The 16673-nt window shown below is 41.9% G+C and overlaps 1 protein-coding gene across 1 annotated transcript in view; it reads left to right on the top strand.

The window, feature by feature from the left end:
- kif26ba (kinesin family member 26Ba) overlaps positions 1-16673 on the top strand; it is an 81639-nt gene that overhangs the window by 45684 nt on the left and 19282 nt on the right. Inside the window, exons 6-11 of the mRNA XM_035171662.2 lie at positions 8009-8224; positions 9076-9169; positions 12626-12771; positions 13060-13176; positions 14493-14679; positions 16409-16598. Of these exons, the coding sequence (XP_035027553.1) occupies positions 8009-8224; positions 9076-9169; positions 12626-12771; positions 13060-13176; positions 14493-14679; positions 16409-16598 (950 nt within the window). The remainder of the gene's footprint in view (positions 1-8008; positions 8225-9075; positions 9170-12625; positions 12772-13059; positions 13177-14492; positions 14680-16408; positions 16599-16673) is intronic.

Raw genomic sequence — 16673 nt, 5'->3', positions numbered from 1 at the left:
CAAGCCTGTGCTGTGAAATCGATTGACGCTTGCCAAGACCTAATCAAGCACACTCGCATCCAGACCTATGCATGTGCACACACACACACACACACATGCAAACATATGGGAAGAAGAAAATGGCTGTGGTGACATTTCCCCAGTAAAAATGTCACCTGCAGTGGGGGTCGGTCCCCTGCTGAAATGGCATTTGCACAGATTCACACTCGCTCACTGGCTTCCATGCTCACAAATTCGTAGGATTATAGTGCACAATGAAAGATGTCAAGGAGGCAGCAAAGCCCCTGGTGGAAGTGTGTATGATACATCCTGCAGAATACATGGGCTTGTCTGCGAGTGTGATGGAGGGGGGGGTTAGTGTTCTCCCTGATGTTAATACGGCAGAAAACAGATTGAGACATCACATTTAAAGCCAGGGGGAAATCACCTGCACAGGTCAGATGTCTTGCTGTGTGTGCATGTATGTGTGTGTGTGTGTGTGTGTGTGTGTGTGTGTGTGTGTGTGTGTGTGTGTGTGTGTGTGTGTGTGTGTGTGCGTGTGTGCGTGCGTGCGTGCGTGCGTGCGTGCGTGTGTGAGAGAGAGAGAAATGGTGAGAGTTCAGCCTTGTTCCCTTTAGGGATGTTGAATTTAATAGAATCCCTCGCTGGATCTGTCTGAGTGGCATCTGCATGTCCAACTCCCCTCTGTTACATCTGTACATGGTGCCTCTACATGTTGATGGCAAACTCCGTCTCACTTTAATCAAATCAGCCAGCTGGGAGTCCTCCACTCAGGCCACTGACTGCTGGGGAGCATGTGTATTAGATGTGTATGTATTATCACATTAAAAACCCACTGTAGACAGTAATATAGACTAGATCATTGACGTCTTCAAGATGAATCGAAACGTAAACTCATCAGATAGCCCAGCCGTAATTAGAGGTGCTTATTTACAGTTAAAGACATGTAAAATGACAAATCACAGAAATATTTGGTTCGCTGGAGATCACTGCATATACACACGCTGCCACACAAAACAAACGGTGAGAAAAACTGTCTTCCTCTTCCATCGCTTCATCACTACCCTGTCTGCTCCTCTCCATGTCTGAATGCCAGTGAAAGACTGTGGTAGCTTTTCCCCCACCTCTTTCATCATCTGCAGACAGCATTATGCACACAAACTAACACACACACACACACGCACATATTGCGACTTGACCTTGGGGGAAAGTGATACCATGACAGCTAATCAATTTTTAATAGCAGCTACGATCCCTCTCAGGCCACAAGCTGTGTGCGTCTGTGTCATGAATGAGCACATGCATTTTCCACGGACATTTGTGTGTTTTCATGCCAGTCTGTGTGTAACTGTGTGTCTTGTATCCAAACAAGTGAATGAGTCTGTTGTGGGAATCGTGGCTGAAATATTAATGCTGTTAGTGTTGGCAATGCCTGAGCATGGGATTTGGTAGTGTAATGTAATGGTAGTATGACAGGAAAATGCTACATAAACCTCTGTATTTTTACGCACTTATCCTAAATCAATTTTTTTGTTTCCTGCACTGCAGACACCTGATGTATTATTGTACTATGTTGTATTTGGATCTTGCACTAAGAATTCACTGCTGCTCTCAGACGAGTATATCAACATTTCTATTCATTCTCTCTCCTCTGCACTATGCAGCTGAATAATATGAGCGAGAGGTTCAGAGAGAGTGCATCATCAAATACTGAAACTCAGCTTCCTATTAGGTGACTATATACTGTGCTACTAACACTGTGTACATACCTTTCAGTTATTGCTCACAGTGCGATGGACATCAGTGTCAGGTCTGGGTTTGATCTGCCTTTGGTATTTACTTATTCTCAGCAAATACAATAAAAAGACCAAAACCAACCTGTTGGTCTGTCTCTCAGGACTTGATTTTCATCAGTGTCTGTGCCCACGTCCATTCATTCCTACTGAACTGACCTTAATATAAGAATATCAGCAGTCTTATACTTTAACATACATACTTGGTTGGCTGTGGCTCAGGAGGATTAGTGGGTAAACACGCTAACCAGAAGGTTGGTGGTTTGATCACCCAGCTCTTCTTGTTTGCATTGTCCGCAAGTGTCCGTGGGCAAGATACTGAACCCCAAATTGCCTCTGATGGTTTTGCCGGCGGTGTGTGATAGAGGAAGAGTTGCATAAAGAAATGCTGTATGATTGTGTGTGTGTGTGAGTGGATGAATGGGACTCGTTAGGCTTTGATATTGTTAGTCACTTGTGAACAATATGCAAATGCATTTAGTTGAAGATTCAATTTAATTTGACAAAATGTTACCCAAAATTATAATATTCAGTTATTTCACTATCTCTTTTAAATGAGGCATCTATTAGGTAAAATAGTAGCTCATCCCTGTTGGATTACACCCAAATTCATACACCACCATTGTAAAACCCTGCAGTGCGTCTATCAGAGAACAGCCACCATGGATCTTCTGACACTGACAACTGAGCGGGAATGAATAAATTAGTTAAAATTAGAATTGATTGACTGGAGCCTGATCTTGCTTTTCCCGTATGGTATTTGTATCTATCGCTGTGTATATGTTTTCCCAGATGTATGTTTCTGCAGTGTTTGGGAACCAATTAGACCTCAGTCTCCACCTCATTGATTTTCCAGCCAATAGCAATGAAGCACCGCTGTGAGGGGCAATCGAACAATCTCAGCTCAGCTCAGGGGTTGCTTGCTGCTGTTTAGGTGAATTCCTTTACTGAAATTGGCTCAAACACTTCATAGTGCCTGAGTGGTGCGTGAGGGTCTGCTGAGGGTCAGGGGAAGAAGAAAAAAAAAGCGACTCCTTACCTCAACATCTGTCATAGCATGTACCCTTGAGCACAGTAATGAACCTCCAAGCTGTTCCAGGTGTGATCAGCAGACCTAGAGGTCAAACACAGCATGTGATTTTCTATGTTAAAACAAGGAATCATAAACAGACTCAGAACATAGATTCAACATCAGTTGTTCTCCAAAGCAAGCAGAGGTTTTGACACAGACAAATTCTAACAAACTTTCTCGCCTATTAGCATCTCACGCCCTCACGCCATTATTTGTCTTCTTAACATCTCTCCACCTTGCATCAGTATTCACTGCAGCATAAAGTGTGAGAAAAAAGAGAAGAGAAAAGAATGGAAATAGTAGGAAGAGGAGAGAAGTTTGGATGACGGGATGGAGATGGGACAAAAAATAGAGAAGGGAGAGAATGGAGCAGACAGTGATGTCGAGCAATTTCTGTCAAACAGAACGAGACAGAAGAAGGGAGAGGTCTATACAGTATGTGTTGTGAAAGAGAGGAGGGTGGAGGGAACAATTAGAGAAGGTAAAAGAAGAGAAGAGAGGGATGTAGATAGAAATGGACTGTGGGAAATCACAGAGTAAAGCAAACAGGCAGATTTAGAACAGACACTGCAATGGTTTGTTTAAATGCAGTTCAGCAATGTAGATTCTGCTGCTTACATTGAAACTCCCTCGTTCAGAACAATGACACGACACACAGTGGCTCTGATTTTGCTGACATATCAGTTTCCCTGATATTGTTTGGTGATCATCACCACAATGCTTTGACAGTTTGAAGATAAAAGGCTAATGGAGGTCAAGTCTTGCCTTTTCACATGCGCCTTTAATATTTAGGAGGCTGGACAAGGAACGGCATTGTAGCGTTATTTCTCATCACACACATACACAATCACCAGTAACCCTCTTACCTGACAAAACGAAGAAATTAGCTCTCAGGGGGGAAGACTTTATGAGTTATGCCTTGTAAAGCGTGCAGTGGTGAAATCCTTCCCTGCAGGCTCTTACTGATGTGATGGGCTCTTTTATTGGGGTCAGGAGAGGGCGTAGCACAGAATGGTGTGTGTGTGTGGGTGTGTGTGTGTAGAGGTATGGGATTGTTTTCAACACAAACTCTTGACCTGCCAGTGAAGCTTAGTGTCTTAGATTTCCTGGGTCACAGAGGTCACAGGTTTATTGTATTCCAGGGGCATCTCAGTTTATCTCACGTCCTCATCGATAGACCCACTTTTATATTTACACACGTGTAATTATCTCCATCTGACAAAGGCTTCAACACAAACACTCTCATGCACACTCACTCACTCATACAATTTATTGAATCAACTCTCCTAAATGGCCCATAGCCATTGGATGATGCAACCAAAGGAAAGACTGTTAATGTGTTCTGTGAGAGAGAAAGAGAGAGAAATATGAATATAAACAGCAACACAATAAGAGCTATTAGTATGATATTTGTCTTTGTGCTCATTACTTGTCAGTATATTACCAGTAGGCTTTTACGCTTTTTTCACTTATCATTTTAGGTGAGTTCATTCAGGATGACATGACCTTGTTCTGGTTGTAAAATGGAAATAAAATAATTAGTAGCAATTGTTTTGTACCAAAAAGGACAGATAATTTGGTTTCTTGTTTTACATTTGCAATTATGTTGTTTATGTTATCTAGAAGCACAGTTAAGTAGTGGACGATAAAAAAGAATCCTTTATACTGTAGAAATAAACTGTGACTCAAAGTTTGCACTGTATTTGCAGCATTTGACAGACATTACATAAACCAAAGACTTTTATTTTTTATCATCTTTCTTCCTTTCACACATTTTTATTTCTGATCACATCCTTGTTGGCAGCTAATGGATCTGTATGTAAATAAACATATACTCACAGTCCTTTTTCATCCTGCGAATCCTCGGAGCGCAGTGGGGTTTGGAGTGTTTTGGGATTACTGTACGATTGGTAATCCCATGGTGGTGTTTAACTGGAGGCGCATGTGTGGAATCACACTTCAGACGATGATTCATCTGTGCTAACAAGCACAAAAAGAAAAAAAGATCTCTCCTCCTCTCTCTCCTCCTCTCTTAGGAGCCACATAAACACAGTCTTTTCATCTAACCTGCTCCTCTGTGCCCTCGTGAAATAAATCTATTGTTAAGGTAGCACATGGTTGGAAACTCATAAAAATAGATTTCACAGACTTTTTAGTATGACCCTGAATGCCCACTGCGGTCGAATTAACACACAATTAGTAATTTCATGTAGAGTAACTGAGATTTTCCTGCTGGGTCCTAATCTCTTAATAGATGTGACTTTTAGTCGTTCACATCCATCCCTCCATCTATGTATCCCTCCATCTTTTTTACCCTCTATACCACACTTATCCTTTATCTATCCCAGTATACAATGGGAAATGCAGGGTACATACAGATACCCTCATTTAAAGTTGGGCATGTGGTCCATAGTGTGTCATTTTGGGACCGAGGACCACAACTTCTCTCCAAATGAGACCCAGAGTCTCACCATGGCCAAAACTAATGATGCGTTAGTGGAATTTCTGTGAAGTCATAAGAATGTAAGGATGAGAAACTGCAAATCTTCTGCCTGTCAGTCTGTACGTTCTATACTGTCAGCTGCTTTGCTGTTTGTGAGACATTCAGCCCTTCACTTAAGTCGTGCCTTAAGCTCTCTATCCAAAAAACGTCTGTACATTTTGTGCTGTCAGTTTTCAAAGCTGGACCTAATTTACCATGAACTTCCACTGAAACAGATTTCACACTATGGCCATCATTCATGTTAGAGAGGCAACTATAGAAGCTGAGCTGGTTGCATTCTTGTCTTTACATTTTACATAACTAAATATGATTTCATGGCTTTGATCCTGCTTGTTTTTTGATTTACATTTACCTGATCACAGTGTTAGATTACCACTTATAGTTTGGCCTGGGGTGATGCTGGTTACAGCTGTGTTTCTGAAACTGTAAAAGTGACCTGAAGTTATTGAGCTCAAGCAAGTAAAGACCGGCTGCTGGACTCAGACACAAAGAGCTGTTCACCTGTTTATTCAAAGTTCAGTGAAGCTTAACTCAACCACCACACTGGAGGAAGGTTGTCGTTGTCGCGAACATGTCCATTGTCATGAACACGCTGTCCCAGACTACGCTGCTAGTCACCTTTTTGTACAATGTTTATTGATATTGAATGTACCACGTGTCCAAATTGCACCAAATTTGACACTACACTTCCTTGGGTCCACGACAATACACATGCCAAGTGTGAAGAAGATAAGATAAACTGTTCTTAAGATATGTAAGCCACATATAGACAGACAGAGATTTGTACATTCCACATAGCTAACAATGATTTTCCAAAATGTAGCAGCTTCACTATCAAATATTTTAGGTATCAAATACCTAAAATTCTTTGTTTCACTTTTTGCATTTTACTGCATCTGAAGAATTGGATCAATACTGGAATAAATAATATGAGACAGGCAGTAATTCGTACATATTTCAAGATAACAACACAGGAACATCACATGGCAACTGTGGCATTGAAGTTAGAGGGGAGATGTGCAAAAGTGTAAAAGGACGTTAAGGCTGACAGAGTGCAAGTCTTCAAAATAGAGCATAACTCTTAAAAGTAAATAGACTCAGATATTTTATTACTATCCCCATACACTTTAGAATCCACCCAGTGTCCCAGTGTAACTATTAAATATGTTTGATGATCAGGGCGGCTCAGATCGCTCCCCGAGACAGTTGCAGTAAAGACTGAATCATAAATCACTCACAGTACCGGACACTCTGTGCCAATCATTTACTTCACCTAAGCTATTCTCTGAATTGTCAGAGGGTAAAACCTGGTATAAATCTTCTGGATAATGCGGAGGCACCTGACAGATGGACTGAATCAGGGATACAGGCAGTGAGAGATCAAATGGGCGAGAGTTTGGAAGATAAGCTAATGCAGCAGAGTAAGAGAGAGAGAGATAATAACTGCTGGAAAATACTTCAAACTTTAACACATCTTTAACTGACAGGAAAAAGAGTTGTTTATGTGTTAAAATGTTCTGTAGCGCACTCAGATGTGATGACGCAGCGTTTTGCTTCCTCCGATATCAAAGAAAACAACAGCAGCTGTCAAGCGGTAAATTGTGGCTGCTAACACTTTGTGACAGGAGTGGGAGGAAAGGAAGTGGAGGAGAAAGGGCTAAAACAGGATTCCTGCACTTCAGGCTTTTGATGTGTGGCAGAGAGCTGAAGGTAGAGAGAGAGGGTGGGTGAGGAGAGGGAGAAGAAGGGATTTAGGATAGAGGCAGAGAGAGATAACGAAAGAGTGACGGGTGTTAGTAGATGGGAGGAGGGAGGGAGAAGCACTTTGGGTGAATAAGGTGATGAGAGAGAAAGAGTGTGTATGTACTTGTGTAAGATGTATAAAGCTGAATGTTGGGGATCTTTGGGAGTCTTGTCACAGGTAATGTGCAGATAGGTTCAAATGCCTTCAAGCAACAATCCTGTAGAAATATCAAGTTTGAAGATGGGACTGTTCCCTCACAAAAAACAAATTTCATCCCAAAGTGAGGAAGAAATAGGTTACCAGCATGACCACAGCCATAAACTTGATGAAGAGCGTTTCCCACAGACATAATTCAAGCTATGGTGAAAGCTGGGTGCACACGCACAAAGGTCGCTCTCACACACAACAGATTCTGGCCGACGTCTACACAAACTCAAGAGTCAAAAACAAGTTCTCATGTGAGAGAGAGGACTGCATTGCATGACACGTATGTCCGGATATGTGCACAACTGCAGTTGAAAATATGAGGTCTGACTGTCTGCATGGACGGTAACAACTTTAGGGACATTGCACGCAACAGCTCAAGCAAGCATGCGGCTATTAGTGCTGCAAATATCGCTGCACACAGCGATACAATGCAGCAATGGAGCAAAACTTAAAGTTATAGATCTCCTGTGTTATGAGAAGTGTAAAAGCCACAGTCTTAGATAACTAATGAGAAATACTGCATATTGTTTGATGGACAAGTCATCGTAAAAAAGTCAGTCTTGCCCAGCTTGGCTAAAACTTTTAGCCGAAGAGCTGTTTGCATTTGTGAATGTACGTGTGTCCTGTGCCGGTTGACTACAGTCTTATGCCACTGATTTCTAAAGTAGTTTGTCTTTTCTTACCTTCAGGTGAAAGTGATGGTGCGGGTGTGCCCAGTGTCTCAGTTGGATGCAGCCGAGTCCAGCTCTTTCCTCAAAGTGGATCCCAGGAAGAAACAAATCGCCATAATGGACCCGGCAGCCAATCAGACGCCAAGCGCCGCTTCCCAGAAGAAAGCAGCAGCCAATCAGGTCCCGCCAAAGATGTTCACGTTTGATGCTGCGTTCCCTCCTGATGCATCACAGGTAAGAGATACGATCTAAAAGAAGACATTGGATGTGATTTTGATAGGAAGATTTCATGACATTATATAAACAACAGCAATGTATATAAAGAAAGTTACAGGCTTAAATTACATCCCTGTTTCTGCCAGCTTCAATATTTCTCATTTGGCTAAAAAAGCATCAACAAACTGTCCGTTGTTGGCACTTATATCTAAATGAAACCAGTATTGAAATGAATAGTTTAACATTTTGGGGAATATGCAATTTCTTGCAGACAGTTAGGTGAGAAGACTGATACCATGCTTATGTCTGCATGCTAAATATGAAAAGACTGCACCTAGTAGAAAGTCAACAAAAATAGATAATAATTATCAAGTATCTGATGTGACCACAAGGTTTGTCTACAAATATGCTGATCGTAATTTATTTTAGGACACTCAGTTTGGCTGTAGGAAAGACGATGGATACTTACTGTCTCTGCCTGTAGTTTGAGAGATAACTTGGCGTTTCGAGAGATATATTCTCTACTTCGCTACTTCACTGTATCTTCAAATAAGAGCAAATGTGTAATTCTGGGACTTTATATACGTTCCTATCTGTCGCACTTTACATAGGTCTTAAGTTTTATGCATTATGGTCTTAAAAAGTCTTAAATTGATGCCTGCCTAAACCCTGCGTGAGTCAAATGTAAAGACCTTAGAATAGAGTCAAGTTGAACTTAACAATCAGTATCTCACTGCTGCCGTAAGATTTTTAAATGATTGAGGCAAAACCACTGCACCAGTTCTCGAATGGATCATAGATGTTTTATTTACCCTCTTCCTACATATCTCTTCACTTCTCTCTCTTTCTCTCTATCTGCCTGTTGCTAGGCGGAGGTGTGTGCGGGAACGGTTGCCGAGGTGATTCAGTCGGTGGTGAATGGAGCAGATGGCTGTGTCTTCTGCTTTGGACACTCCAAGCTGGGTAACGCTCACACACACACATGCACACGGGCTGGGAACATCAGAGCGCGTGCAGCTTGTGAATCATCTTCAGCGTGTCTGTCTGACCGCCAGTGTTGTCAGTCTTTCACTTGGCTGTCTCTCCGCTGGCCCTCATCTATCAGAGAGAGAAAGAGGAGGATTAGTGTCTGCTGAAGCTGAAAGCATTCTCACTCCGCTCTGTCTGTGTTTCTGTCTTCTTCTTGCTCTCTCACTAATCCCTCTGAAGCTGGGTTTTTAGAGAAGCTGTCTTAAAAAGGGTCAGGACCTCTCGCTGCTCACTGCAACACGTCTGAACCCATACACATGCAGTGACACAAAGACCCACCACACACACACATTGACACCAACATGTTCTTCAACCCCTGTTGTGTTCATCCCTGTACATTCAAACAGCATTATCCTACTCAGCGTGTGATCTCCATATATCCAGTTGGAGTTTCCAAGTCCCCTTGAACTGCTGGCAGAGATTTAAAATGCTGCAGTTCAACAGGGAGCTCTGTTTCTACTGGATCAAACAGTCATGACAGTTTATGTGTAAACCAACATGCAAACCACTGTACTTCAGGGAGATGGTCCTTGGCCAAATCTGGAAAGTAATCAAATTATAAATGTGTAATAGTTTTGGTCAATCTCATGAGGCTGTACTCAGTTAGAGCTGATAATTGTATTTTTAGGGGGTCATTTTTGGTGACTTTGCACCACACTTTTCAAGCCACATTCATCCATTCACACACACATTCATACAGCACCTCTATACACTGCACCTTCTCTATCACACATTACTCACACACTGCAGCTGCTTAGTTCAGTGTCTTGCCCAAGGACATTTTTGCATTCAGAATAGAGGAGCTGGGGATCGAACCACTGACCTTCTGGTTAGTGGACGACCCACCCCACTTCCTGAGCCACAAGCACCCCTAATTTGTGATCAGTCAGATTTTAGACAGGTAGCATTTCAGAAACACACATTAAAGTATAGATCATAATTTCAATTTGCCCTCATGAACTGCAATGCCTGGCTGGGGACCTTTACTTTCATTCTCCACCCGTCTTTCTCCTTGTTTTCTATCCTCTCTCTGCTGTACACTCCATGCTCGGTACTACCTGAAAAAAGAAGACATTCAAAAAGCTATAAAAGTAAGCACGTCCATAATGTCGGTAATAATCTTAATCATTGTACAGGAACACCCTGAGTGCACCAAACTACAACAGACACAATAGGCAGAAGAAGACATAAATACCCATCCATTAGCTATACCGCTTATCCTTCGAGGGTCGAGGGGGAGCTGAAGCCAATCCCAGCTGACATTGGGTGAGAGGTTTTGTGCACCCTGGAGGTCACCAGTATAATGCAGGAACAACATACAGAGACGAAAACTATTCACTCCCCCTCCCACAAATTCTAATAAATGTAGATTTGTTTCCCCTCTCTCTGATACATATGCAAACATAATAGTAAATATGTTCATATCACCATGTCCATGTGTTTTCACTGAGCTGTCAAATATTGACACATTGAAAATGATTCATACTGTATAATATGACTGGAAACATCATGCCTCACACGCCCCCCCAAACAGACCGAGTCCAATTGTGTCGGATGATACAGTTGAGTCTTAGTGGTGCTAAAGCTTTTACATAATGGAGAAATCCATCATAGACAATTTGCTGTTTCAATCAATTTTACTGTCATATTAATGCTGTGTAGTGGTCCTGACCTTCCTGGTTTCAGTTTAATGGCTGAGATCATTCTGTGTGATATAGCTGCACCTTGAGCCATGGGTCTTAATAAGGCTGCATTATTACAGCATTAACTTTTTTTCTAATTAAAATTGGGAGAGTAACACATAAGCAATTATCTTTGGTTCTGTGGCCCTTGGCTGTAGACACAAATGTGGGACGAGACAGTACTCACACACACACACACACACACACACACACACACACACACACACACACTCAGACACACACACATGCACTCATTCACAAAGAGTAACAAGTTTTTCATTGAGTGGGAAAATTTAATAAAAGCCCAAATGATCCTGAAATAAATGGATGAACTTGAGGGACGTAATTGAATCCTCTGGCTTTAAATCGTGTCTGACGTTTTTTTATATCTGTAATTGAATTACAGGCCTTGAACGGATCATCTTTTAGGAATGATGAGTGTGTGTGTGTGTGTTTGTGTGCGTGTAGCCTCGTGTGAGCTCATGTCTTTGAACTCATGATACAATGCTGCTCACATTCTCACTCCGATCACTTTCTCTCTGACAGTATCGGCAGTTCTGTTTGATGAGACCAATTACTGGGAATATACATCAACCACAGAGACACGGACACACACACACAGCTTTATTGCCTGATGCGGACACTGTGTTGCAATGTGGTGTTAGTCAGTGGTGTCTTGACAGCCCGTGGTAGCCAGAAGAGAAGGAAACACTGCAGAACTCGACATATACTCCCAGAGATGTGTAATTTAAGACCTTCTCACATAGAGATGAGCCCAAGAGGGAGAAAAAAACAGAGGGAGGAGGGTTGTTAAAATGCTCTGCAGTTGTGGTAGTGATACTTCATCGAGCCATTAGAACTGGGTGAGTCCATCTGACTTGTAAAACACAAAGAAACCCACTTGAAAACAGTTAAATCAAAGTAAATGACCCAGTGTTGCTTTAAACAAGTTCTTTTAATATCACCATTCGCCACATTAAGCATTTTTACAACATTTTATGTCTCTGTGTAGAACAATGTGGACCTCATGCTTTAGAGGATGTTTCAACATAATATAAACACTACTATAATGGTATAAACCTGTTCTGTCTAAACACAGCCCTCTTGCTTGATTGTGTTTAATAATTCACATCCTGTTTGTAGAATGTTTTTTGCGGCAAATCATGAAATGTACCTCTGTTCTCACAGTACGTCTCGGCGCTCCAGGGAACACTGAGGGAGAACAATGTAGAATTATAGTGCAGCTGACAACCTTCCCTCCGTCCCCATCTCAGAACAAATCACGCACATTTCTCCAGCCTGCATCACAGCAGTCTGGCTTTTGATGTCCTCTATTTCTGCATAAGTGTTTGAGTCGGTTGTGATTGTTACGTGTGACATATGGCTTTGTGTCGATGTGTGTTTGATCTCCAACTGCTGGCAATCAGAGCAGGTGTATGTGTGTGTGTGTGTGTGTGTGTGTGTGTGTGTGTGTGTGTGTGTGTGTGTGCGCGTGCGTGTCTGCGCGTGCGTGTCTGCGCGTGCGTGTGCGTGTGTGTGTGTAGATCATCATCTTGGGACTCACAGGGACATATCTGGATGCTCCATGTGCATATACATGTTCAAACACATCACACACTGATCTATTCACACAAAGTGCTTTGACTTCCTGCAAGTCTTTTTTTTTTTATATGCTCTTTTCTGATGAACTTTGTTTGGTCTCTTCCAGGTAAATCCTACACAATGATTGGTCGCGACGACTCTCTTCAGACTCTGGGTATAATCCCCTGTGCCATCTCCTGGCTCTTTAAACTCATCAATGAGAGAAAGGAGAAGACAGGAGCACGCTTCTCTGTTCGTGTCTCTGCAGTCGAGGTCAGTGCCTCCAATGAGACTTTGATTTGAAACGTTCCTGGCAGAGTTGAACTGGTGCTATTACTGATACAGACAATGAAGAGAGGAGAATACTGCCTGTCTCCTTTTGAAGACTATAGCGCTAATAGAGTAGTGTCATCATGAGATTAATTTCTGTAGAAGTTTAACTGTTGCCATCACATGTAATCATTGCTCTTTAATAAGCATTGCCTGTATGACTGGTCTAAGCACATTTAAACATAAATCAATTTAGGAGACATTGTACATTTTGTGTCCATGTGTGTGTAGGTTTGGGGAAAAGAGGAGAACCTCAAGGACTTGCTGTCTGAAGTGGCCACAGGCAGTTTACAGGATGGACAGTCACCTGGAGTGTACCTGTGTGAGGACCCCATATGTGGCATGCAGGTGAACACACACACACACACACACACACACACACACACACACACACACACACACACACACACACACACACACACACACACACACACACACACACACACACATTTAAATATATTGCAGCTGATGGTTACCTTCGTTTATGTAATGTGGCTGAAACAAATTCAATTCTGAGTGTTTATATGAACAGCCTCAGGCTTTGTATTGTTATACTTTACCTTTGTCTTTTTAGCTTCAGGCAGTTCTCTGTTGTCTTAGCTACTATACAGGCACGCACGCACGCACGCACGCACACACGCACACACACACACACACACACACACACACACACACACACACTGGAGCAGCAGATTAAGTTTAAGAGATTCATGTGTTATTAGGGTTGTTTTATCCAAAACTGCATGAAGAATTTATTAAAATACCAGGTCGAAAAACTAAAGCTTATTCAGTCTGACTTGCTGAGTCAGGATCAAAGAAAAAACTGTTTCAAGTGCAAAATAAAAGGACGAGTAACCTGAACTCTTCCAAATAGTGTCAGCATATTTAATTTGGAATTTACTGATGGCTTAATGATCCACATGTATGAGCATTTTTTTAGACAACAAAAGGCTCCTTACACGACCTTCTAATCACTATCATCATCATAATGTGTGTGTATGTGTGTGTGTGTGGGGGCTATTGTATATGCTTATAGGATTACAGGGTTTGATACAAGCACATCTGTGTAATCCTTAACTAATCTGACATAATCTCATCAGTAATGATAGCCTGCAGTACCACACACACACACACACACACACACACACACACACACACACACACACACACACACACACACACACACACACACACACTCGTTTGTACAGCTGTCTTAGTGAGGACACTCATTGGCATAATGTATTCCCTAGCCCCTTACCCTAAACCTAACCATCCAAACTAAATGCCTAACCGTAACCCTAACCCTAACCCTTAACCTAACCTGAACCTATTCTAACCCTAACCCTAAAACCAAGTCTTAACCCAGTCCATTAAAGGGTCCTCACTTTCCCCAAATTTCCTTAGTCCGTTGAGTGTAGGCTCAAACTGGTCCTCACAAAGATAGCTGTACAAGCGCACACACACACACACACACACATCGTCTCATCTTCTCTCTCCCTCTCTCCCTCTCTCTCTCTCTCTCTCTCTCTCTCTCTCTCGCTCTCTCTCTCTCTCTTTCTCCCTCCATCGCTTTCTCCTATACCTATACACAAATAATACAATATTATCATCGCTGGACATATCTTGAGACCCTTGAGTTAAGATGTCTTTCTTTTTCTTCCCAGCTCCAGAACCAGTCCGAACTGCGTGCTCCGACCCCAGAGAAGGCAGCCTGGTTTCTGGACGCCGCCATAGCAGCTCGTCACAGCAGGCAACACCCCAACACCACGGAGGAAGAGCACAGGAACTCACACATGCTGTTTACATTACACATATACCAGTATCGTATGGAAAAGACAGGAAAAGGAGGGAGTAAGTACTGTTTGTTTAAACACTGTCATTACCCTCATTACTGTTATTACTGATAACAACAACAATTAACTGTCCGGGCTACTGCAGTTCTACTGCTGCAGATACAACACTTAACACTGTTGTTATCATATCACACTTTAGCTGCTGTAATAATCACTAACATGCTGCTGCTATTAATACATTGCCTCAAAGCAGCAAAGAGTGGATGTAAACAATAATGAGTGACAGATCAATCCATTCACCTGTAGTCAATATGGATAAACAAGGAACATAAGCATCAGAATTCATGACAGAGTTGTAGACATACCCATCACACACTGTATGATCCTTATAGAGATTCTGTGTTTGGATTAATTCACAGTCACATCACACATTCACTCATGTCTGTACAAATAACCAAGTGATAATGTAGGAGTGGTGTGGGTTTCTTTGTGTGTTTGACAAAGACAGGCTGTGACAGATGTCTGATGAAAATATCATTGATAATAATTATTGTTAGTGCATACAGTGTGTGTGTGTGTGTGTGTGTGTGTGTGTGTGTGTGTGTGTGTGTGTGTGTGTGTGTGTGTGTGTGTGTGTGTGTGTGTGTGTGTGTGTGTGTGTGTTTGTGTGACTGTGAGAGAGAGTAGAGTAAGTATGGGAGAAAGAGAGGCAGGGATATCACATACAGGCAGTGTGGATGTATATAAAAGACATAAACAAACCAATGTGGGAACAGACACTGCTTTTACAATATGTCTGCAGCTATGGTCGCTGACACCTGTAATTACAGTTTGTCTTAATCTTTACAGAACTGTGATTCCCAGTATGTTGCTACTGACACAACTCCAGCTGTAACCTTAGTCAATGTTGTCACACGTATTTCGGATTAATTCAGCACATTATACAAATGACTATATTGAGGGGGCTGTGTTCAAAAGAACAATGTAAGAATGATGAACTTATTTACTGTTTATTGATGGCAGATTGTTGACTTGTAAAAGTATTTTATATACAGTATACTGTAACGTTAATGATTACTTGGTTATTGCCAAGGAGATTATGTTTTTCTTTTTCTTTTTTGTTTTGTGAGTTATTTAGCCAGAATTAGGCAAAATCTACTGGACGGATTACCACAAAACTTGGTGGAAGGATGTGGTATAGGTCAGCAAAGAACCCATACAATTTTGGAGCGCATCCAGATCAGAGGGCGAATGGAGGAATTATTTTGCACTTTCTGAAATGAGCGTTTTGGAACATGTTTTTTGGTTTCTTAGAGAATAATGAATGGGTCTTGATGAAAAAAGTTAGGTATGTGTTAGACACTGATATTTACGAGCAATTTGGTGCAGATCAAATTTTTTATCTGGATCCAGTGAATTTAAATGTGGTTTCATATGGTGACTGTTGTGCTTCGGTGGAGGTACCCGCTCTCTAAGTTCCCTACTGGTTTATAAAACAACTATTGTGAACTATTATGAAATAACTATTGCGAGGAAATGTTTACATCTGCTGCTGCAGCTGTGTTGTCAGTTTAATTTGATCATTCAGACTAAAGGTTGCATCAAGAGTCAGCCGATCTCTGAACACCTTTTAAAAGTTAAACTGGATTTTTACAGTAAATTAAACTTGCAGTTATCAATACAAAGATCATATGAACATGTGTCTTATTTTGAATGTTTGCTTGACTTGTTGTCCTCTATCTTTCCTTATCTATTCTCCTACGCCCCTTGTTTTTTAACTTTGCCAGTGTCCGGAGGTCGCAGTCGCCTCCACCTGCTGGACCTTGGCAGCTGTGACGTCAAAGTACTTGGAGGAGCGGGAGGTGGGAAGAGCAGGGAGAACTCCTCACCCAGCTCAGCCCCACTGTGCCTTTCTTTATCCGCCCTCGGCAATGTCATCCTGGCCCTGGTCAACGGCAGCAAACACATCCCATACAAGTAAGCTGGTGTGTGCAGGTGTGCATGTGAGAGGAGAGGAGGAGAGGAGGAAAGCAGGAGAAGAGGAAAGGAAAA

The sequence above is a fragment of the Hippoglossus stenolepis genome, chromosome 1, assembly GCF_022539355.2.
Source record: "Hippoglossus stenolepis isolate QCI-W04-F060 chromosome 1, HSTE1.2, whole genome shotgun sequence".
Taxonomy (NCBI): domain Eukaryota; kingdom Metazoa; phylum Chordata; class Actinopteri; order Pleuronectiformes; family Pleuronectidae; genus Hippoglossus; species Hippoglossus stenolepis.
Note: the sequence above shows the minus strand (reverse complement) of the source record. Positions and strands in the feature narration are given on the sequence as shown.